The sequence below is a fragment of the Merops nubicus genome, unplaced genomic scaffold (assembly GCF_000691845.1).
Source record: "Merops nubicus isolate BGI_N331 unplaced genomic scaffold, ASM69184v1 scaffold2587, whole genome shotgun sequence".
Lineage (NCBI taxonomy): Eukaryota > Metazoa > Chordata > Aves > Coraciiformes > Meropidae > Merops > Merops nubicus.
In genome coordinates this window covers 25,376-45,985 of record NW_008618103.1, presented here as the reverse complement: position 1 = coordinate 45,985, position 20,610 = coordinate 25,376, and the positions used below count along the sequence as shown (strand labels likewise).

General features: G+C 35.7%; 1 protein-coding gene across 1 annotated transcript in view; it reads left to right on the top strand.

The window, feature by feature from the left end:
* The window catches only part of LOC103775843 (diphthine--ammonia ligase-like), a 54,652-nt gene extending 36,178 nt beyond the window's left edge, over window positions 1-18,474 (top strand). The window contains exons 6-10 of the mRNA XM_008943312.1: window positions 625-712; window positions 9,356-9,506; window positions 10,735-10,866; window positions 14,782-14,911; window positions 18,273-18,474. Of these exons, the coding sequence (XP_008941560.1) occupies window positions 625-712; window positions 9,356-9,506; window positions 10,735-10,866; window positions 14,782-14,911; window positions 18,273-18,474 (703 nt within the window). The remainder of the gene's footprint in view (window positions 1-624; window positions 713-9,355; window positions 9,507-10,734; window positions 10,867-14,781; window positions 14,912-18,272) is intronic.
* The last annotated feature ends 2,136 nt before the right edge of the window (window positions 18,475-20,610 follow it).

The following is a 20,610-nucleotide window of genomic DNA, read 5'->3' as shown; positions in this document are numbered from 1 at the left end:
TGACTTGCAGCTAGGGTGTCAAAAAACACATTTATCATATTAATTGCTGCTTTGCCTTGTGTGTTGGACAAGTAAAACATCTGTGTTTAGATAATACAGGCCTGTGATAGACTTAGAAGCACCCTATCAAATGTGCTTGAGTTTCCTGCCCTGCTGTTTGCGAGATCAAAGCCATGTAACAAATTATGCCTGCGTGAGTCCCTGAAATGCAGCAAACCCAGCAAGACTGTCATCCTCTAGCATGGACCGAGGTTTGTGGTGCCCACGTTCCCACCTGTGTGCTGTGCCTGGGTACTGCTTCAGGGATTCCCTGGCTGGTGAAGTAATAAAACTAAATTTACTCTTTGCATTTCATCTGTGGTTTTCTGGTTGTTCCTGCATCCTGCTTGTGCTGGCTACACAGGAAGTATAATTTATTCCTTCTGAAAATTGAATATTAGTGAAGATAATGTGTTGTTCAACAGTATGATTTTATATTGCAAAGTATTTTTTGTTCATTTATATGCAAAATAAATTAATATATTTTCAGTGCATTACCTTAGAATCTGTGTTTTACAGCAACTAAGTATCGTCTGTATGTAAAATTGTGTAATAATATTTGATGCTAAGTATTTTGTATTTCAGAGATTCAAATAAGGTGGTTGTGCATTCAGCTGATGCATTTGCACCTGTGGCCTACCTTCATTTTTTAAAATTACACCTGGAGAATAAGGCAAGTAGATTGAATATGTCTTCCTCTAAAGTTTTTTTTTTTATCTTGCTTTGTCACAGTTTGGAGGAATCCTACATACTCTCATGTGGGTGTACTTTCAAATTACAATGTACATATTTAGCTGAATTTCAGAACTTACCATAAGGAAAAACTCAACACAAATGCTTCCTGACTGACTGACTGACTGAATGAATGAATGAAGGTAGTGCATCTGTGTAGTATTTTTCATCTTGAAACCTCAAGGTGCTCAGCCAGTGTGGTTCAGTCAAGCACACATGTAACCTGTGTAGCACAGCTAGGCACCCTGTGGAACAGCACTGTATTAGGAAACTGTATGGACAGTGCTGATTTACTGGGAGGTGGCATCTCTTTTTGCTGTTTCTGACATAAAGTGGATGATTTAAAAATGTGCTGACTGAAGGGCTGGGATCTGAACCCTGCCCCCTGAATTACAGTTGACATGTAGATGGTTCTCACAACCTGGCAGAGGGTTTTTCAGTACCAGGAGAAACCTTCCTCTTGGTTTTGTCTCGAGGCCTGGCCAGCCTTAGGCAAAAACCAATGAGGAGGACACCACCAGTTGTCCTGCCTTTGCAGTTAATAGTATAAGAGCTGGTTCTGCTTGAAGTGAATTGGGGAAGTCTGTTTATGGGTGGATGTACTGTGTGAGAGTTTTCTTGTTACTGGAAGGGCTCCCTGACTGTCCTCTGCAACAAGTGTTCCCAGCAAGGGTGGGACAGGATTGGGAGCTGGACAGAACAAGGATGGTGTGGCTGGTAGTGCATCTCCTTGGCAAGTGCTGTGGTGTCTTTTGTGTGACTGTGATTTGACTTCTGGCTTGGCCTATTCCTTCCTCCTTTACCACATCCCTGGCATGGCTTACTCATTCCTTGGTTGCATTAACTACGATAGTTATATTAATCTGTTTGTTCCCCCTGCTGCTAACCATATCATATTTTTCCTGTATTCAGTGGAATTGGATAGTAAAATCTGTTTTCTGCTGATTGCCTTATTTTTTATGCTGGGCCACATGATTGGTAAAACATTGACCCACAGCTGCTCGAGTTTGAAATGTACTGGTTTTTCATTTATCTTTTCCATATGAAGAATATATCTAATGAATGAATTCAAACAGTGTAAAGGAGATTATACTCGTCAAAGATCTTAAAGGAATCATTAGTAGTTCACGGGGATTAATTCTCTTAGCTTGTGAATCTGTAGAAACAGCAGAACAGGAGTAGCAGCTAGTGGTTTAATTATTGCAGGCTTCCATGTGAGCAGAGATAAGAAGGTCAAAGCGGAAGTTAGTTTTTATAGTTTTTTGTCGTGACTTTTCTATTTTTCTTTATTTTACTAGTAAAACAATTTTTTTTTATCCTGAACATCTATAAGTGCTAGTGTTTTGGAGTGCCTCATGATTATGCTACTACTGTTGCAGTCACCTTTTTTATAGGTATTCCTGCTTCTTTCTATACTTTGAACCTCTTCTAAGTGCATGGATTTTTATAGGATGTTATTATATTGGTATTTCACATTTCATGTCTCTTGAGAGACTACATTTCCTGAATTTCTTTCAGTAGATCATGCCTTTTTCCCTCCTCCCTCTTTTTAAATTTTATTGTTTCAAACAGATAAAATACCTGTACATTTTTCTTCCATGTTGGCCTCATTCTTGCCTTGGAAAGTAAACTGTAATTCATCCTGTCAACTTCTAGTTTGGGATTTCTTTCAAAAATAAAACATTAAATATTTGTGTGGGAGACTGTGAAAAGGATATCAACTAACTATGTGAAGCAAAACCAAATAGGCTGAATAAAGGAAAATTTGGGAGCAGGGCATGGTGGGGAAGAGTGATAATATATTTATATTTCTTTGAGAGCACTCACTTTATTGCTCATGGCAAACTTGATGCTAAAATGCATCATACATCACTGCAATGTGACAGGGTAGGGAAAATGAAAAACACAAAGCTTTACATAAATCAGGAAAAAAAATCATATTAAAATGCATAAGAATCAAGATTTTACTTTTATCTGTTCAGAAGCTCTTTTCCCCTTCTTATGTAGATGTTTTAGATTTGGTTAAAGCCTCACAGTTTCAAGCAGCATTGTAGTAAATCTTATTTGAAATCCATTGTACACAAAGCTGTCATACTCTCAAAGGGGTAAGCTTTACAGAGGCTTGCCCTGGATTTTGGTATATAAACCAATGTCTTGTACAGTTAAAAGGAAAGTAGTCTATTTTCTGCAGTGGTTATCTCATAAGGAAAAGCATTAGAATCTTTTGGCTATAGATGATTTTATGTCACGATAAAATAAGGTATATTTTCAGGAGGTTATGAATATGGAGAACCAGTCAATCTTTCAGAACATAACTTGTTACTGAGTTAGCATGGTTTAACTGCATAATGATAAAGAGAGCGATGCCTTCAAGAGTGATATGCCCATAGTACTGTACTTTTCTTCACTATTTAGTGCTTACAAGCCCTACCCAAAACTGTGAGTATCAGTGAGTAACTCAACACTTGAAAGCCAAACATACAACAACAAATCACTGCAGGGAAAAACTGGTTTAGAAAGAGAACTAATTTTAATTACTGACTTTCAAGGGATTACTGAAATTTGGAAAAAAAAAAACACCTGCATTGTGAACAACATGTAAAAGTAGACACTTGTGTGAGCACTTTGTAGAAACTACTAGTAGACTGTGCAGTGATGTGTAATTCTAATAAGTATTGTGGCATCATTTTGTTATCATTTCAATTGAGAGATATATGTATTTTTAACTCTTATTGTATATTCATTTTACCTTCATTATGTGCCACAGGTGTTAACTGTACATTCTTTGAATTTACTTTCATAGTGATTATGCAATTATAGCAGCGTACCTTAGTCTCTGCTGTCTTTCCTCCTCTATAATGCATTTTCTTCAACTAAATCTCTTCATGTTTAACTACAAAGCCTGCTTAGAAATTTGTTTTAGATTGTTTCTGGCAGCAAAATGAGCCCTTGTGCCTGGGGGAAAATAACATTTTACTCACTGTTCTGGTTTAATACATTACTGTGCAACTGCAAGATGTGTTTTTGCATAATAATTAAAGCACTTTTTTAACACACCCTCTTTTCTTTCATTTCCATTGATACAGAAAAAGCTAAAGAGATAAATAGACATAAGATTTTGTTATTAAAACATTATTAAAAGTTTTGAGACATATGGCTTAAGATAATTTTTGTAGACATTTTACAAAAACATTAAGAATAGATAATACTGCTAATAAAATGCTGATGCTTAAATTTTGGGAATGTCTCATTTACTTCATGGTAAAAAAACAAGGTCACCACTGTGATGTATGTAACACGGATACCTAACTTCATCAATATTTTACTTTGCCAATAGTACTGTTACTTTGTATATTTAAAACGTAGAATGTTTTTTGCTGAAAGGGAGGCAATTTCTGAAGCATCTTTAAATCAAGTGTATCAGCTTTTGTATGCAATATAAAATTAATTTTAAGCATTTTCAATTAGGAAAAAATACTTCTGTGCAACTTTTTTTTTTTTTTTTACATTGACAGCAAAATGAACTTGCAAAACAGTTTTATTTTCCCCATATCGTACTATTCTTTTACTCTGTGAAGTTATATTGGCTTTTGAATGATCAGAAATAGAAATTAAAGCTGTTGTGAATCAGAGCTTGCATGCATCACACAATATAAGCTGTGAAACGGCAGCCCCTTAAGTTAGGGATAGTCCAGAATTGGAAGGTGTCATGTAGTTTTCCTTCTACAGTTGGCAGAAGAAAAGGGGCTTGTTTGCCTGTAACAGTTACAGGAATCATGCACGCTGCTGCTCTTTCCCATAGCATACTACTACGTTGTATTTACCTATCATAAATTGATATTGTGAGGCTTGTTTATTTTCCTGCTTGTAAAAGATCTTGACCTGTTTGGGTGGAATGCATTTCAGAAGTGCAAACAGTTGTTCCCCCGTTAAATATCAGCAAATCTATTTCACAGGTCAATTTGGAGATTATTTTCAAAACACTTGTAAAAGTTAGAAAAGGTGTTTAGGACATATTCACATGCCTTGTGTAGTAAAGGAGTATGGCCCTGCAGGTTAGATCTGATTTAACTTTGTAGGTGATTTCTGTCCAGTTCCTTCTGGCCTGAATTATTTTAGTTAATCTCCATTTAGGACTTCAGCTCTAGAATTAGACTTTGTAAGTGATATAGGGGAACAGAAAGGAATGTGAAGTTGCAAATAAGTTTTGTTGGTGACACTGTGGGTGGTATTTTTTGAGTATTATGTCATCACTGAATGATAATTCTCCTAGGTAACCTTTAGTTTCTCTTCTACAGCACAAGAATATAGATAAACCTTGTAGTTATTCTTTTAAAACTTTGTAGCAAATACTGCAGAATTTTTTTTTTTTGTACACTGATTTATTTCAGATGCAAAGGATTTTGTTTCCTACTCCATTTGATTGCAGATTCAGTGCAGCCCTCTGAGGAAAGATAATTTTTTGCTATCCTTGCATAATGACGAAATTTTAAATATTTAGAGAAAAGGACTTTTTTTCCTATGTGTCTTGAAGTATGGCAAGTTGATGTTTGTGATCTCTCTCATATTTCTCTCAAGGAGTTCTGTTATCAAGGTGCACCACAAAGGGTAAAGAGATTATCATAGTCTTTCCTTATGTTCTGAGCTCTCTGCCCCACTGTATTCTCTTAGCTGTTCAGTAGGAGAACTATCAGTTTTGGAATTGTGTTGTGATAGGTTTTTATACCAGTTTCTGTAGTGGAGAATGTAAGCTTTTATAAGAAGACAATCTGTTGTTTTCGTAAAAGACCACTGCGTGGAATTTCAGCTATATCTGTCAAAGTCCTAGCTGTAAGGCTTTTTAACAGGAGAACTTGGATCTTGGAACACTCATGCATTTGCTTAACTTCATTCTGAGTGCACGTGCATCAATGACATGAGTTATGTGAATATAGTTAAGCATATGCATGCATGCAGGCTCTGATCCAAAATTAGGTTGGTATCACAATGTACAGTGGGTGTGGGAAAAACAGTGTAACAAATGGGAAAATATATTGCTTCTGTGAAGTAACATGAAAATGTTATGTGACAAAATAGGTTCTCTAGGATTTCATTTAAATGGCATTATAGAAGCTTGGAGGGTTTTTTTTAAGTGATGAGAACATTATTCAGGGAAAGTCAGTCTGTGGCAGTCTATAACTTTAAGTTTTAAATTCTTAGATTGCTTTCTCTGTCGACAGGAATGGAAGACCAACATTTGTATGAGATTTGAATATAGCTACTAAACAGAGTCTGGCAGCTCTACTTAGGCTGGCATTGAGCCTGTTCTTCTAGTGCCAGATTCTACACCTAATACTTCTGCTGTAGCCTGCACCTGTGCTGCTGCAGAAAGTGATTGATTACCTATGTTTTTGGAGCATTTTGGGAGTCAGCCTTGAATGAATCATTGTGATGTATCATAGGTATTGAAATCAACAGTAGCCTATAATTATTTTTACAGTCCTTGGTTTATTTAAGAGACATTGTAGAATTTCTAGTATTTCTTAGTAAGTTCCAAAAATTTTGCAACTGACCAGCTGTTTATGTATGTGTATAAACACAGATGTGTAATTGTATTTATATCTGGGAAATGATATTCATATAAGCTTTAAAATTTATAAAATAGGGAGATATTTAGGAAAAAGGGGTGTTACTGCGGGTGATACAAAAATTTCATGCAGCATCAATTTGGGATATTTTTAGTATTAACAAATTACAAAGCTAAAGGGGTGTTCTGTAGGTTACACCAAATCTGTTGTGATACAGTCTGAGAGTCCCACCACATCTCCATGAATTTTTTATGAAGCGTATTTTGCAGGAAACATGTTTAGGAGCATGGTTGAAAGAACACTTTTCACAGATGGCATAAAAATGGAATAGGTGCTTTTTTTCGTGTTCACTTACAGAACATGTTATAGATTCCATACTCCAGGTAAGAGAACAGAGAGAGATTATGGGTTTCTAATAGTACCTACAAAAGATCTGTGCAGTATCTTCTACCTAGAAGTACCTACAGTAGCTCTGGATCTCTTAAAAGGTAATTACATAAAGCTTGACAAAAGCGCGAAACAAATATGGCAGTCGTACTGGAAAGCTGGAAATTTTCTAGTTAACATATTTTTTGTCCAGTGATGGAATGTTATGCTGTATTAAAATTAGAATACAACTGATCTAAAAACAAAACCCAAAGCAGTGCTGTGATAGTATCATTCATATCACTGAGTGTTCATGCTTACTCTGAGGGTAGGACCAAATGGTGCAAACTCTGGATTATGTTGCAATGGTAGTCAGTGAATGGCTGTGCTACAAGAAAAATTGATTGTTTCATGATGGACATTACAAATTAGATAGCGAAAGCAATTAATTTAATAAAAAAACACTTTGCAAGAATGAAATGGTAGCACTTCATGCCACTATGCAGTCTGTATATTTCTATAAAGCAACATCTCATGGATTAAAAAAAGTAGAAACTTTAAAAAAACCTGAATTTTCTTGGTTTTTGTAGCAAAATCCACTTTAAGATCTATTTCAATTACAGATTTGTGTTCCTACTTCTTTATTTATAAGTCATACCTGAAGAGTTAGGGACTATCAGGCAGCCCTCTGGGTAACAGCAAAACATATCAACCAACAGCAATAGTTAAAGGTGTGATTCAGTGAGTAGGAAATGGTATTGATGCTGTTGGATGCCTGTATATTGTAATGTTGGAATGCATGTTGTGTTGGTGCTAAATTTAATCTTTGTACTATTCTGGTATATTTAGTTGACTTCTTTTAAACTCTCATGTACAAATGATTCACATAAAGTAGATTATAGCCTTGACTTTCATGCCTTTCATGAAGGAATGAATAAAATGAGGTCTAATCAAAGCACAACATCCCCTTTTAGAACATAGCTTGAGTGTTTACAGTGCTTATAAAACTCGCCTTGAGCCCTTTTAAAGCCAGCAGAGCTGAGTTGCCTCTCATAGGTAATGACTTTTTTGTAATGTAGCCTTTTCTGAGAATTTCCAAATACACTGCTTTAGTTTGATTGGTTCATTTTTCTTCCCAGTGAAGTGAGGTGTTGATGTAAATGCCAAATTCTCTTTGTACTTTTTTGATGCATACTATAGTTTTCTGCTTTTTTTCTCCCCATTTTTTTGTTTGTTTGTTTAGTATCAAGAGAAAACTTTTGAAATTGCAATAACATATGTTTTGTTTTCCAAAGAATAAAACACAATGAAATTACTCTTTTAAAAAAAGTCTATATTCAAATTTGATTAGTAACTTTTAATATGTCCCATTTTGTCTAACAAATTGATAAGTTCCAATTAGAAATGTATTATAAAGACAGTTGCATAAAAATTCTACATCTAGTACAGTAATCTGTGAGCTAAAAGAATATTCAGCTATTTCTAATCCACATTTAAGGATTGCCAAAGGCTTCATATTTTGTCAACTTTTTATCTTGCTTCATTTATCTTTAGCATTGTTTTTGTGAATTTGGTATTTAAGCTTGCAGTAAAATGCATAGTTTAGACGTTATATGAAGTTTGAAACCTTTGAGCAAAAACCTAATCAATAGAATCTGGAGTTACAGTATGCGGTGATTTTTGGTTAAGGTTTATGGATAAATTCTGTCATAATTCATATTGGTTTTAGATGAAGACGAGTAGTATTAGCCAAGCTAGTGATCCCAAAGTCAACATGTTCTGCAGATTAGGCTGCCTTGGAAAATCAGGTGGAAGAGAGTAGTTCTGTTTGCTCTAAAACTAGAGAATATATATGTGTATGCTGTAATTATATGACTTGTTGAAAATATAATGAACACAATTTTGGGAGACTGGTCAGTATGCACTTTGTGTATTTGGCTTTAAAAGGCATGCTGGGTATCTTTCCTAGGCTTAAGAAAGCATTTTGGAAGAAAAGGTGGTACAGTACATTATTTTTCTTCCTTGACAAGAAATTACTTTGACATATAAAATTTGGGAAATGTTATCTCAAAACTGAGCATCCCAAAGCATGGTAATTTTGATGGAGGGGATAGTCTTCATACATTGACTGGAAAGATTCTGTTTTTTTCTTTACATGGGCTGCATTCATTCAAGGTTCCACAAAGTTTTCAAACTTTCTTGTTTGTCTTTTTCTTTGTTTCAAGTGTTTGGTGACAATGTTAATTATCAAACTGTTACTTTTGTAATTTTGTTCCTTTTTTCACTTAATTTATACTGGTTTTGAAAAACATTGTTGTCCTGTGCATAATTGTGGAATAGCATTTCTTTATGAGTAATTTTTGTGTCTCTTGAGACGCATAATTTTTCATATCTGTTGTACTTATTTACTACTAAGTCTGGATTTTTATTCCACATATGTCAACAGAAGCACATGTTGAAGGCCAGTTTCAACAATTAAATGCTGGAAAAACCTGATGCTGTTCTTCCATGAATTGCTCTAAGCTTACACACCTATTGAGCTATAGTATTTTCTGTAATCAAAATCCAAAATCTGAATGATAAAATGTGGTGATTTCATACTGCTTAGTACTGTGTTTACTTGCTTATTTCATAATGCTTGTCTCAAGCAGGGGGAGTCTTCAGGTGCACTTCTGGTCAATAGCTGTTCTTGTGAGGTAATCTGCAATGAGGATGATGTTTTTCCTTCATCAGAAAAGGATGAACCGCAGGAAAACATTCCAGTCATCTGGAAGTCTTTGAAACATAATTCTGTGGATTTCAGTAAGTCAGCTTTCATTAGAAAAATAATATTTAATATTTCATGCTGTGGTGGAGTACTCTGTTAATTACTATAAGAACATTCCTGAAGATAATGCTTGTGGAAAAAGAAGAGATCCTACTACAGTGCAGTTTTCTGATAGGAATCAATAGAAAGGATCAATAGTAATGAGGCATTGCAAGTTACTTTACAGAAGGAGCATAATCCTTTTTTTTTTTTTTTATTTCAGAAAACACACATTAATGTGTTCTGTTTGCCTGAATGAAACTACTATGATGCAATCATTCGAGTGGAGAAATAGAGCTTTATTTAAAAGGTCTAACCACACCTGTACCCATACTCCATTGTTTCTAAAGTGAAGACAGAAAAGCAAAGTCTAAAATTAAGTAGAAAATGCAGCCATTCAACTTGCTGACACGAGTCTGTTGCCACTCGAGCAACCTCAGGGTGATGTTGCATGATCAAGTCTAGCTGCCTAGGAAGTTTACTGTCTTGTAGGTGAGCTGCAGTAACTAATCATATGTCCGATGCTAGTACTGCCTCAAACATGAGCTGATTAATGCAAGGGAAACCTGAGTTCATAGGTTGGTACCTCACTGAAATGCCATAGGATCACTGGTTAACCTACAGCCAGAGAATATAAACTTCTCCTGAAAACTGTTTCATAGCATAACAGTGTTTGATATTGAATGGTATTTAGCCTCTTGAATATGGTTAAGTGGGATGTTAAAAACTAAATTAAACATGTTATGCATTTGCTAAGATGATCAGAACCAGGTTAAATACCTAACTTCCATTACAATTTGGCATATAAGTTTGAAAATCTGTTTGCTGTGTCATTCAGATACTTTTGAAAATTTTAGCTTTCCAGTGTCACATCCAGTGCCAAATCTGTATCAAAACAGGTAGAGAAACTGCAATGAAGCAATGGAAACAAGGGAAGTACTGAAATTCTCAGCTCAATACCACTTACGGGCATATTTTCTGAAGGCAACGTTGGACAAGAATTTGTCAAGTTGTGTTTGGAAGCTTTGTAACCAGTACACTGCTTTAAAGTTTTGGTTTGTAGTTGTTTGTCTATAAATATTTTTTCAGATGTTTTTGCAGCTTGTGATTTTTTTTTTTTTTTTTCTGTGAAGGTTCTTCCTACTAAAACAATTTAAAATATGTACTAGGTTAATCTGAAGTCTTTCATTATTATAATTATAGTCTGTTCTTCATTTCCCATAGTTAAGTCGTTTGGAAGTTCAGGAAAATCCCTCAGTGGTTACCAGTGGTTTTCAGGTGTCACTGCATACTTCCTTCCATCAAAAGGCAAAAATGCTCAAGAGGCAGCAATGGAGGCGTTTTCTTCTCTCCGAGGTGCTTTATTCAGTTAATGCATTATCTGCTCTTAACTACACTCGTCTTAATGTGGTATTAAGAAACTGTATTGTCATATTGTTTTACAACTTTATATGTTTTGGTTTTCTGTTTGCCATCTCATTTTGCATTTTATTAGAATCATTGATATCAAGAATGCCAGCTTTAATATTGAACACATCATAATTTGAGTGGCTTTTGAGGACCCTAGAAAGCCACAATAGTGTTCATATCATTGTAACAACACTATTTCCAAAGTACTTACTTTATAATGTGCTTTATAACTTTCTTGCAATATACACTCTCTGTGTGAGTGTGCATGTATGCTATGCTGTCTACTTGCTAAACCCTAGCTACTAGCTACCATAATTATAAATTAAAGTTTCTAGGAAGGTGTTGCACATTTTGGCATCTAGGATTTGGTCAGTAGCAGTAAATCTCATTTATATTCTTAAAGGAAAGGAGAAATTGCTATCTTGGGAATCATGAAATCCAGGTTCCTTACTATCCCTGTCTTACAAGATACTGACATATAAAATAAAATGTTCTTTTTTTTTGTATTTTTTAAATTCTAAACTTTAAGTAACGCCTATTTATATAGGCTTCTTTTCAATCATAAAAATGGAAGTAGGTTTTAGTATCTAAATGGGTAGGCTCATATTCCTGTTCATGAATTTGCATGAGGTATTGTCCTATAAAATGTTATTTTCTGCATGTGCAGCTGAGTATTCATGATTGAATATAGGATGATAAAGAAACCCTTGATTTTTTTCTTCAGAAACAAGTTACACTTTGTAGAAAGTCATGGAGCTAGTTTATGTGTTGTGTAATGTTTTATTTTGTTGTCATATTTGAATGGAAATCTACCAATACAAACATCATATATTTGTGCCTTGTTATCTGTCAAAAAAGATTGTCTCTGACTAGTACAGTAGCCTATTGCTTTCAGCAAATTACTGCATTAGCTGTGTTATAGTGAAAAAAATGGTAATTTTCTGCTCCTTGATAGAAAATGTTGGTTCTCACATATCCTTTTGTTTTTCTCTTTTTGGAAGTGAGTGTGGAAAACTGAATGAATTATCGTTCTGTCATAGCAAAAGAAACAATTTGTTTCTAAGAATGTAACTGATCTGCAAATAGGCATAAGGCTTTTTCTGAACTCAGGTGCAGCTCAGTCTCAGTGCTGTGAGAAAGGAATAGGCACAGGCCTTTTAACCTCTTTGCTGGGTTAACTGATTTAATCACCTCTAAAGAGGATAAGTACTGCCAAAACAATCCAGAAATGGGAATTTATTACTGGATGTTATGAAACATGGTTGTTCTGTATAGTGGATGGAATTCCCCCTTGAAGCCAAGAGCAGGAGGGAATGCAGTATAGTATGTTTACATTTATTTTCTTAAATTTTTTGTTCAACATTTACTTAGATGTGACTGGAAGCTGATAAACATTACAGTGCCTTATATATCATAGAATCATAGAATCCTTTAGGTTGGAAGGGACCTTCAAGATCATCAAGTCCAACCATTGAGCCATTAGGGCTCTAAAGTCCTCTGCTAAAACAGATCAGAATCTGTCAGGGTTGGAAGGGACCACAAGGATCACCCAGTTCCAACCCCTCTGCCATGAGCAGGGACACCTCCCACTAGATCAGACTGCCCAGAGCCTCATCCAGCCTGGCCTTAAAGACACCCAGGGATATATCAAGCAGCTCTGGTACAGCTGTACTGTGGCAAAGTTCCATAGGCTTGAAGGGAACTACATAGTGGAGGTCTTTTTACATGAAAATTTAGTCAAAAGTGCTACTTCCTATAGACAGGTTGGTTATTGTCTTTTGTGGCTAACAGTGGCTAATGGATAACCCCATTTAAAAAATAAACCTGTACTTCAGCCAGTGTTATCTTTTGAGTCAGTTCTTTTTAGGCAGTTCTGCCTCAGTAAGGATGGGTCTCACCTGACCATATTTTATGAATTATTAGGAACAGTGAATTGCTTGAAATTCAACAGGAAGGCTGGATGATTTTCCTGTACATCCTGGAGATGTGCTGTGTAAGAGTCCTCTCCTTGGGAAATGGAACTTCTTATCTAGAACCCAAGTGGTCAGTTGGTGACTAGTTTATCATTTGTGCCTTTCTACTAGATGGAGTCCTTTTGGAGGTCAACTTATTGACAAGCTTACAAGCTAGGGAGAACTTACTTCCCATCACTCCTCTAATTCATGCAGAGCAAAAGGGGACTGTACTTGAAGATTTTTTTTTTTTAAATGAAGCTAGAAATTACAGATTTGTCCAAATCTCTTTACCTTCAACTTGCTGTAATGCTCTTACATGTCCACAAATGAGTTTGTTGGCTTATGTGTCTCAAATTTAGACCTGGGGAGATGGTTCAATGTGGTTGGTTTTTTTTTTCTTCTCTAGTGTTCCATATAATGCTGCAGAACTTCTAACTGCAAGCCAAAACTCTTCTTGAATAAAATGCTGGCTGGAAATTTTTCTCTTCCACTGATGGCATAGCAACTTGTATTGACCTAATGATTGCTGTCAGGCAGTGCTCAGATATATTTATATTTCTGGACTGAATTATTGTTGTACGCTAATTTCTCCACCAATATTTCTGGAGTTGTCTCTCGACTTCATAGTGGTTCTGTGTCAATTGGTATATAATCTCTTATATCACCTAGCACACACTTCCTTTTCTGTTGATGAGAATTCCCCTCTTCAGATTACCAACACTAATGGCAGTGTGCATAAATAAAGCTAACATTTAGTGCAAAATTTGTTATTGGCGTGACCAAACCAACCTTTATAGAGGTGTGCCAACTCCTGAATTGTCTTTAGAAGTACAGAAAGATTTTTCACTAGAAATATTTTTTTCTCACTAAGGCAAGAGCCAACAGAGATTATCTTTATACTCCTGTGCTTCCCCACTGGAAAACAAATATGTAGGTATATACAGGTACACACTGTAACATTAAAGGACAAGATCCCCAAAGTTACACTGAGGAGAGCTTCGAGTATCTCATTTAAGTTAGATCACGTGGGACTCTGTTATTATATATATTCTATATTCAGAGAAGATTTTGTCTTCATTTAGTTTCTGTGGTTCATGAGTCACAACAGGTCCACACTGCAGAGCTGATTGACCTCGCTGTGGTATTGACTGTGTAAGAGTATGGACATTCTCCTGAAGTGCTATGACTGGAATTGTCTATGCAAACACATTCAGATGATCTTGACTTCCCGGTATCATTTCTTTAACTATCTGCTTGAACTTTCATCTCTCCTTCATTTCTCCTGTGGCCACTTCTGTTTCCTATTGTCTGTCTTGCCATTTATAACTCTTTGTTTATGCAGAGATTGTTATTGCAGTGAGGGTTTTCAAAACCAGCTTAGACAAGCATCCCTCTGGAATAGCATATAAATATTTGATCTTTTCTTTGAAGAGGGCAATGCACTAAAGGACCTCTTATTGTCCCTTCCAGTCCTCTACTTTTGTGATTCAAAGTCCTTTATAGATTACTAGCTGTCATAGACTGATTTTTTTTTTTTTTAAATGAGATAATAAAAATTATAGATACAGGGAATTTGGACTGTAACATATCTAAATACATTAATGCATGATATGTTTTCTTGGGGCAAGAATTCACTGCTGCTCAGTGAAATAAATAAATAAATATTTATTTGTATTCTGTTTCTGTATGTTTGGAAAACTAACATGAGAGAGACTTTAAGGGAAAAAAAAAAGAAAAGTATTATGTGGGGAAAGGTAGTATGTTGCAAAGCCTTCAGTCATGTTTAGACAACTGTTAGGTTATTAAGAGTTGGTTTTGCTGAACAAAACCAGGATGCCTATGTTGTCTTTCGACACACATTTAAAATATTCTGTCTTTTAACAGCTGTATTATTTTTGTCTTACAGCTAATATGACTTCAGAGGGATTGAAACTGAAAGATATTATTTTGGTTCATCTGTATGTGAAGAGCATGAAAGATTTCAATGTTATAAATTCAGTTTATGTGACAGAATTTGATTTGTGTCCACCAGCAAGGTAGGATTAGACTACTGCTGTAGTATATGATACACTGTAATATGCTGAATTATTGTTACCGTATTTATGAAGCTTTTGTCCAAGTGTTTGTGCCCCACAGACTTTGCTGCCTTTTCGAGTAATCACATCAGGGCTGCTCAACTGAAAAGCACTAGGGTTGGAAATTCTTGCCTTAGTAGATACCATACAGTTTATAAATGCCTCCATACATGGCCTTACAGAAGAATAATACAGTTTTTACAAGTCTCAGTTCTTCTCTGTGACTTGATTGAGCTGACAACTCTTTTGTACTTGCTTTTCTTGTTTGTTTGCCTCCCTTGTCTTTCTGGCAACCCTCCTCTGAATGCAACCCAGAATATCATCAGCCCTCTGCCACAAGAACACGTCGCTGACTCATGTTCAACTTGGTGTCCATCAGGAACCTCCAGGGTCCTTATCTGCAAACCTGTTTTTGAGCTAGTTCACCCCCAGAATATACTGGACCATGGCTTTGTTCCTCCACAGGTGCTGGACTTCCAACTTCTTGTTGAGCTTCATGAAGTTCCTATGTACCTGTTTCTCCAGCCTGTCGAGATCTCTCTGGATGGCAACACAAACCTGTGATGTATCGGCCGTCCCTCCCAGTTTTGTATCATCTGCAGACTTGCCACTCTGCTCCATCATCTCGATTGTTGTTACTGGCTACATGCAAGACTTTATGCACTAATCTCTGCCCTCTAGGCCTGGCCATTCAGCCAGTTTTCAGCCCACACTCTGTTCATTCAGTCTCTATGTCAACAGCTTCCCTGTGAGGATGTTATGAAAGACAGTGTCAAAAGACTTACTGAAGCATTACTATCAATGATGAAGTGATGAGGTTTGGAACCTTATAGCTCCTTGTTACAAACCTTACCCACCTTGTTCTGTTTATTTTGTTAAATACAAAAGCAAAATTTTTAGCTGAGGAGGTGCCTGAGATGGTCATCATGAGATACTGGGAGTTATTTCAAGACAATACCAGTGTATGCTTGCTCTGTTCCTTTTCTTCTCCTGCTTATAGGCACTTAACTGTGCTTGAAGATGAATACTAGACTAGATGGACTTTTTACTTCATCCAGTGTGGTTGTCGTTAGTATCTTGTGTTTCTGTCAGATAATAATTCTTAGTGGGTACCTTAGCTGCACTTATGTATTCAGTACAAATGGAAGTATGAAAAGAAATTATTTCAGAATTCTGAATACACTGATGCTAACACTTTTATTCATAGATGCCCAAATCATAGCTTTTTAATATCTGTTGTACAGAATCTTCAACGTTGCATCCAAGTCCACCTCTGACATAATGAAACAGTATGGTGGTCTAGGAATGCAGTATGTCATTCTTGTGTTACTTGAATGTGGGATTTTTTTGTTTTCATTTGAAATTGGATAACAAACACCTAGCTCATGAAAATTATTTTCTTGTTTTTAAAAGTTGTGTGTTAAAAATAACTTTCCATTTGTAAATTCTGTATTGCCTTTGTCAGAAGGGCTTATTTCTTATTGATGTAATTCATGTTGTTAAGCATCTGAGATAATATGCTCAGTATGCAGAACTGTTATGGCTTAAGAAATGGTAGGTCTTAGATCATAGGTTAATGCAGTGTGGAAAGTACCTCTGTAGGTCATCTGCTCAAAGCAGGGTCAGCTGTGAGTTCAAACCTCATGTCTTGTTCATAAAGCCAAGTGGTTAGCAATTTTATAGTAAAAAATGCTTTATATTCTTATTACAGAATATGAAGTGTAGTATGGGCATGTGAATTTTAAGTATAGCATAACAAACAGTTAAAAGATGTTGTTTAAGGTTATGTATTTCACCATAGACTCACACTCTCCTGGGTTGTCTTGAGTGTTAGAAGAGGAGACTAATAGAGAGCAGGAAGGGGCTTCTTCAAGATGTTTATTCTAAGACAAGATTATTAAATGACAGAGGGATGTCGTGTTGGTTGTGTGCCTTCAGAGAAGTGATCTAGTCCCAGCTGTAAACTACACAAAATGAATCGCCCCTCCTATCAATCTTAAGTTCTTTTGTGACACACAATTTAGCCAATTTAGCCTCCTTCATGTGTCATGTTGCTGCACATTTTAAGACTCCAAATTTCCATAGCCAGCCCCATAGTCTTCCATTACTAAAATAATAGGTAGAAAGAGTAGGAGGTTGCAGGAAAACTACTTTTATTTATTATTCTGATAGAACAAATAGATTTATGTTGCATTTTGTCCAGAAGAAAAATTTTGCAGCAGTTTGCATGACTGCATCATTGCATTATGCACAACGACCTGATGGTGGGAGTTCTCACAAGCAGTATGCTGGAAGCACTGACACAAAGGTGTGTGGATCTGCACTAAATTTGCAAAATTGTCTTGAAAATTTACCAACCCAAGCAGAAAATCCATTCATCCATGCTTATGATGATGGTAATGAGGGAAAAAATACTGTATTTACATGTGGGACGAGAGGAAGAAGATAATTTTATTGGAAGAAATAAGCAAGATGAGAAGAATTTTGTAAGGGTATGTTATATGATGTGTGAAGAAAACAAGTAATTTTTTGTTGGATTCCTTTTTTTCCTGCTGGGAGATAAATGATTTTTTTTATGCATGAACTACAAATATAATTATTTTGCAGGCTTTAAAATATTGATTTTTTGCCCCTCTCACACCCTGTTTTTTCACTGGCCACGTGCAATGGACAGTCTGTCTGTCTATCTGTCCAGGCACTCAGTCTTCTTTGAAGCAAACAAAAGTGATTTTTTTAATGAATGCTTAAGTAGGTTTTCAGTCCTCTCATAAGTGTGTGTCATGCAACTTGAAATATAACAGAAAAATATGCTCAGTATTGCATGATAACATGTGAAAGGAGTGTAAAGGACCAATAAACTGCTGCTTTTTAGAAACTTGAACCCCTAGTCCAACCACTCGCAGGAGATTTGGCATAAAATATGTGGAGGTAAGAATATGACAGTGATTCACTTTAGTCTGAAGGCTGTTTAGCAACTTACCTGGCATTTCCTGAGTTGTGTAATCAAGGTTTTTTTAATAAAAGTACTCATATATTCTTAATAATGCAGTGAACATCATAAAAATAACCAAATGCAAATAAACCACTGGCTATGGTGCTCCTTGGTAATGGAAATTGTCTTTCTGGAAGTCTGAAGTTGACCATTATCTGGAAAAGAGCTAACAGTGTCAGTGGTAGCAGCTGACTGTGATACCATAGATTTTGGTTTACGTTCCTGACAAACTTTTATAGTATTCAAAGGAAAAACCTATGGGGAAAAAAAAAACCGAGAAAGTTTGTGCAAACTAATTTTCTGTTTGCAAAAAATGTCTTGTGTTTTCAGAGTATGTGTGGAAACCCTGTTACCTGATGGAGTGCTGTTTTGCATTGACTGCCTCGCACATCAGCGTGGCATTGCAACGGATGATGTGTTACATGATGAAAAACTGGTGATGCATGTACAGAGCATTTCCCACTGGGCACCTGCTAGCATAGGACCTTACAGTCAGTCCATCAAGGTAGGGAATCTTTGTTACTTCATGTGAAGTCTATGTCAGTTTACTGAAATGCATATGGCTGTAAAGTCTCCTTCCCTCCCATTTGAATGTGCAAAAGAAAATGTATAAAAAAAAAAACAAAAACAAAAATTTTTGAATTTAAGTTTGTAAAACTTCAGGACAAAAAAAAACTCTTAACCCTCATCAGTCTTTCATATTGTGATCATGAGACAGGTTGGATTCTTCTTTGCAGAGAATCTCAAGAACAGGCTGCTTTTATTGTATGTTATAATTAGACCAAATATTTATGTCACACATACGCTGTTTTAATCTGCCTGGAGTATAAACACAATTCAGGAACATCTGAGGATATTTGAAATTTGTTTAAAGCAAGCAAGTTGAAACTTTTTTACAGGTAAATCCATCTTAAATTGCTTATTTAATGAAATACCTCTTGAGGCTCTTGATACTGCTTAACTATTTAAAAGTACAGCAAGGTTGAAGAACTGTTGGTTTTTTCCAATTAATATCAAACTGAATATAATGTCATATACTATTTCAAAGTATGAAAAGGAGGTAATAAAGTGTTATGGGAGAGTGGACCAAAAGTTTCATAAAAAGCTTTTTTCCTAATCTGGTACCTCTTTCCCAGGTAATACTATTCTGACAATTGATGAAGTATCTCACCTTTTCTGTTGCAAAAAAATGTATACGGCCCCTTGTCACAAATATTCGTTCCTCTTGTGTAGTACGTTGTCCAGTCCAAAGTATTGTGTTGTGCAAACTGATTTCAGCAGCATGTTATGGCATCTCTTTAATGAAATTTCTGAGTCTGCAAACTCATGATACAATGGCCATGGAATTGTACTTTTTGTCTTTGTACCATTTTACAGAAAATATCAGGAATATTATTATGCTTCAGAAGCTTACACAGAGTTTGTTTAGGAGTGAGTGTTGGTAGATAACTACTGTATGAATCTGGTGGTCATAGCAGGGAGGGTTTTTATCATCTGTGCCTATCTGTTTTAAACAAGCAGCAAGTTGGCTTATTAAACTTTCCTCCAATCATTCTTATACCTTGACAGTCATAATTCTACTACATCGTGCATATTTCTCAAAGATAAAATTTAAAAAGCTTTTCAGCTTTTCATTTGGAGAAACTTTTCTGATACATCATTGCAGCTAATCTGCATTACTGTCCTAGAGCTGGCATAGACTGAATTGAGAAAAGATTGCGAACTGAAAATTGCTTTAGTAACCCAGTGAACACTCCCATGCTACAAATGGAATATAAGCAGGCTCTGCCATTCTTTTGGATCTCTGGTGGCATGGGACAGTCAGCATCACCAAGGAGAGGCTCATTTCTCTTCAAGTACAGTGTAACCAGTAATGATATTCACATTTAGTTTAAACATGGAGGAAAACTTTCCACTTTTTTTTTGTGGTTATTTTTGTTTGTTTGTTTTGTGTTGGGTTTTTTTGTTGTTTCTGGTGTGTGTTTGGTTTTGGGTTTTTTTTTTGGGGGGTGGTTGGTTGTTTTGGGTTTTTTTGGGGGGTGCGGTATTTGTTTGTGGTTTGGTTTTGTTGGTTTGTTTATTTTTTTTTTTCCCTAAGGGAATATTTTAGTCAAATATTTTCCCTTAAGGCTGAAAACAGGTATCTTTACTTCAAAAATCCAATGACCACAGAAGTAAAGAAACAGGAATGAAACGATGCACCTCTGCTACAGGATTACACACTTGTGATCCTTTATGGCTAAGTTCTGTCTCTAGTCCACAAACACCTGTATGGGGAATTGGTAATATCAATACCAGCAGTAATTTTCATTTTCCTTTGCTGGGTTTTGCCTTACTACTACCACCACTATCTTTCATCTGGGTACCAATATTTAATATTGTCCTGGTGTTATCTTGCTAAGAATCTTTGACATTTTGGTAACATATTTATATTCTGCAGAGCTTGATCCAGTAAATATCAAAAGAATATTTTTTAGATTTATTTCAATAAATGTGTTTTAATTCTTTTCTTTCTAAAATAACATATAGAAGATACAACCTATAAAGCTTTTTCATAAGAATACATTGTAGAGGAATACAAAAGTGCATAAACAATGTATTTGCATTTGAAAGTTTATTAATGGAAGATACGTATCGTCTATCTTCTCTAAATATTAATTTTCCAAAA